At 40.9% G+C, this 2,603-nt stretch overlaps 1 protein-coding gene across 1 annotated transcript in view; it reads right to left on the bottom strand.

The window, feature by feature from the left end:
- The window catches only part of LOC104944269 (claudin-15-like), a 4,178-nt gene extending 2,518 nt beyond the window's left edge, over window positions 1-1,660 (bottom strand). Inside the window, exons 1-2 of the mRNA XM_010769782.1 lie at window positions 1,325-1,660; window positions 185-349 (exon numbers count right to left, since the gene is read on the bottom strand). Of these exons, the coding sequence (XP_010768084.1) occupies window positions 185-349; window positions 1,325-1,541 (382 nt within the window). The 5' untranslated portion in view covers window positions 1,542-1,660. The remainder of the gene's footprint in view (window positions 1-184; window positions 350-1,324) is intronic.
- Between the last annotated feature and the right edge of the window lie 943 nt (window positions 1,661-2,603).

The following is a 2,603-nucleotide window of genomic DNA, read 5'->3' as shown; positions in this document are numbered from 1 at the left end:
GTGTGTGTGTGTGTGTGTGTGTGTGTGTGTGTGTGTGTGTGTGTGTGTTCTCCAGTGGGCTATTTTTTTCCTCAGTCAATTTAAAGTACTACGCGGGGACCTTTCTTCATTACCCAAATACATTTCAAGAAACCAAATATTTTCATTGGTTGCATCGCCATTCCATCCATCCATAAGTCTTTACCCTGTAATAAAAAGAAGACTCCTCCAATGGCTGCGATCCTCCCCTTCAGGACGTAGTTTTCTCCTCCTATCCTTGAGCACTTCATTCCTACGAGAGTGGCCACGAGGCCAAATGTCCCGAACACGATGGCAGTGATCATGAGCGCCCGGGAGGCCTGGATGTACCCTGTGTGCAAACATAAAGAAAACACCATAATGTGGACTTGTATCAACATCACAATTGTTTCCTATTGTGTTAAAAACTCAAGTTGTAGACACAGTAATGACGTTTATTGATACAACAATACTTGTCGCGAGTGGCTCACTAATGGTTACCCTGGTCCTTTGAGCACATGCAGAACCTTCTAACAAACATAAGGATGTTCTTCAATCCATCCAAACATCCATCGTATTCCAAATGATGGAATATGTTTGTAGATGTTAATGCCTCTGTAGTTTCAGTGAGTTGATTCTTGCTTCCTTGAAGGGGAGCCATGCAGCAACTTTTTGAAAACTTAATTCCAACAAACAGAAGTATGTGTGATTGGAAAAGCATGTACTGGGATGAACAAGATGTTCACTCCAGGGCTCATGACTAGGACTAGGCATCCAGTTTCACGTTTCATGTGCTAAACATCCCTGGTCTCTTGTATCACTTTGCTAAATGCCTTTACTGGTGGTTTTCGTTAACAGTGTCCAACGGATTCACAAAGATTTTATTAATTTACGAGTCTATTAATGCGGGTTCACGGTGGCTCTGCTTGCTTATCTTCCCTCTCATTTTATTATATCTTATTACCCAATTTTACTACAGATTATGGCCAGTACAGTAGAACTCTCCTAAAGGTACACTACAATCCTGTCTATGAAAACAGAGGAAAGTAAGGACAGCCGTTTCTCTACTGGTGAGTTTGATCCGGTGGTATAAGATTCAACATGTCAAGAGCAACTCTGTTTTTAATCTGTTCATCATAACCTGTTACAAAAGCCACTTCTCCCCACACAACTTGTACTGCTTTATGAGTAAGGTCTTGCTCATTGGCTACGTGGCAATCCTGATTCAGAATCCTGACTCCTTGAGTAGGTGGATTAGCATTAAAGCCAGATAAGTACTAATAGACGCTAATAAATTATATTATATTATATTATGTTGGCCACGTACCATTTAGTGCGAGCAAAGATGGAAAATCCCTGCAGTTGTGAACTCCCGTAGAGTCAGTTGCACAGGACATCCATAGGTTTTCATAGATGGTTGATGTAGTGATAACATTACCATCCACTGAAGAAACCTTCCAGTATCGGTTTGGAATTGCGATCCCAACCATCAGCCAGGCCAGAAACCCCAGGAGGAAGGCCAAAGCTTCAACTGTGGAATTCATACTCGCTAGTTTCCTTTATCCGACCAATGTAGAGTTATCCCAAATAGGAGAAAAGAATACAAACGTTGACTTCCAGATATCTTCCTCCGCAAACGTGTGGATTTGTCGACCCCAAAGTCCCAAAGTGCCAGACCCATTCCCACCAACCCAGATGATAACGAAAGCCACAAATTAATGATTCATCCCAAATAGACCACTTATGATTTCCCCATTTATTCTCAGCTCTATTGAAGCTATTCAAAGACTCCAAATGTTTACCCAAGTCAAGTTTCACCAACCTTTAAACCTGCGTCTGTAGACTCTCAGCTATTTGTCACCTTTTGACGTTTCCTTTGAACACTCTGTCAATAATTTCAAAATGTTATTGATTCGAGTCACGTTTTGGCTCCTCATGTTACCCAGTTTCCGAGGGATGATGGGTAGGTGAGTGGTGTTGGGTTAGGGGGAAGGTGCATCACACCCAGAGATGGCAAAAGTACACACATCCTTTACTCAAGTAGAAGTACAGATACTCGTGTTTAAAAATACTCTGGTAAAAGTAGAAGTACTGACTAAACTTCTTTACTCAAGTCAAAGTAAAAAAGTTTGGGCTTTTGTACTCGCGTACCATGCTGTGAATGGATTTGGCCCTTCCTACATCCAGGACAAAATGGACATCAGGACAGCAGAAAGTTTACACTGCTTCCGGCGCAGACTGAGAACTCATCTCTTTTGACTCCACTTCGAGCGATAGAATTACTAACAAAGCACTTATATACTAATAAAGGTCTGGCTTATCTAAAGCCAGTTGAGTAGCACTTGAAATGTTTTAGATCTATGAAACCTGATGTACTTATATGATTCTGTTTTCTTCAAGGTTGTATCTTGTTGGTCGAATGCACTTATTGTAAGTCGCTTTGGATTAAAGCGTCAGCTAAATGCAATGTTATGTAATGTAAAAGTAAAAAGTACCCATAACTAGCAGCTGTTTTAAAGAGTACCTGACCTCCCTTTATATTAATAGAACAATAATGTCATTGTTAGCTAATGAATGTTTCCATGCTGAACAACGGCAACATGGCA

Source organism: Notothenia coriiceps, unplaced genomic scaffold (assembly GCF_000735185.1).
Source record: "Notothenia coriiceps isolate Sejong01 unplaced genomic scaffold, NC01 NC01_scaffold00007760, whole genome shotgun sequence".
Taxonomy (NCBI): Eukaryota; Metazoa; Chordata; class Actinopteri; order Perciformes; family Nototheniidae; genus Notothenia; species Notothenia coriiceps.
The sequence above is the reverse complement of the archived record's forward strand: the minus strand, read 5'-3'. Positions and strand labels throughout refer to the sequence as shown.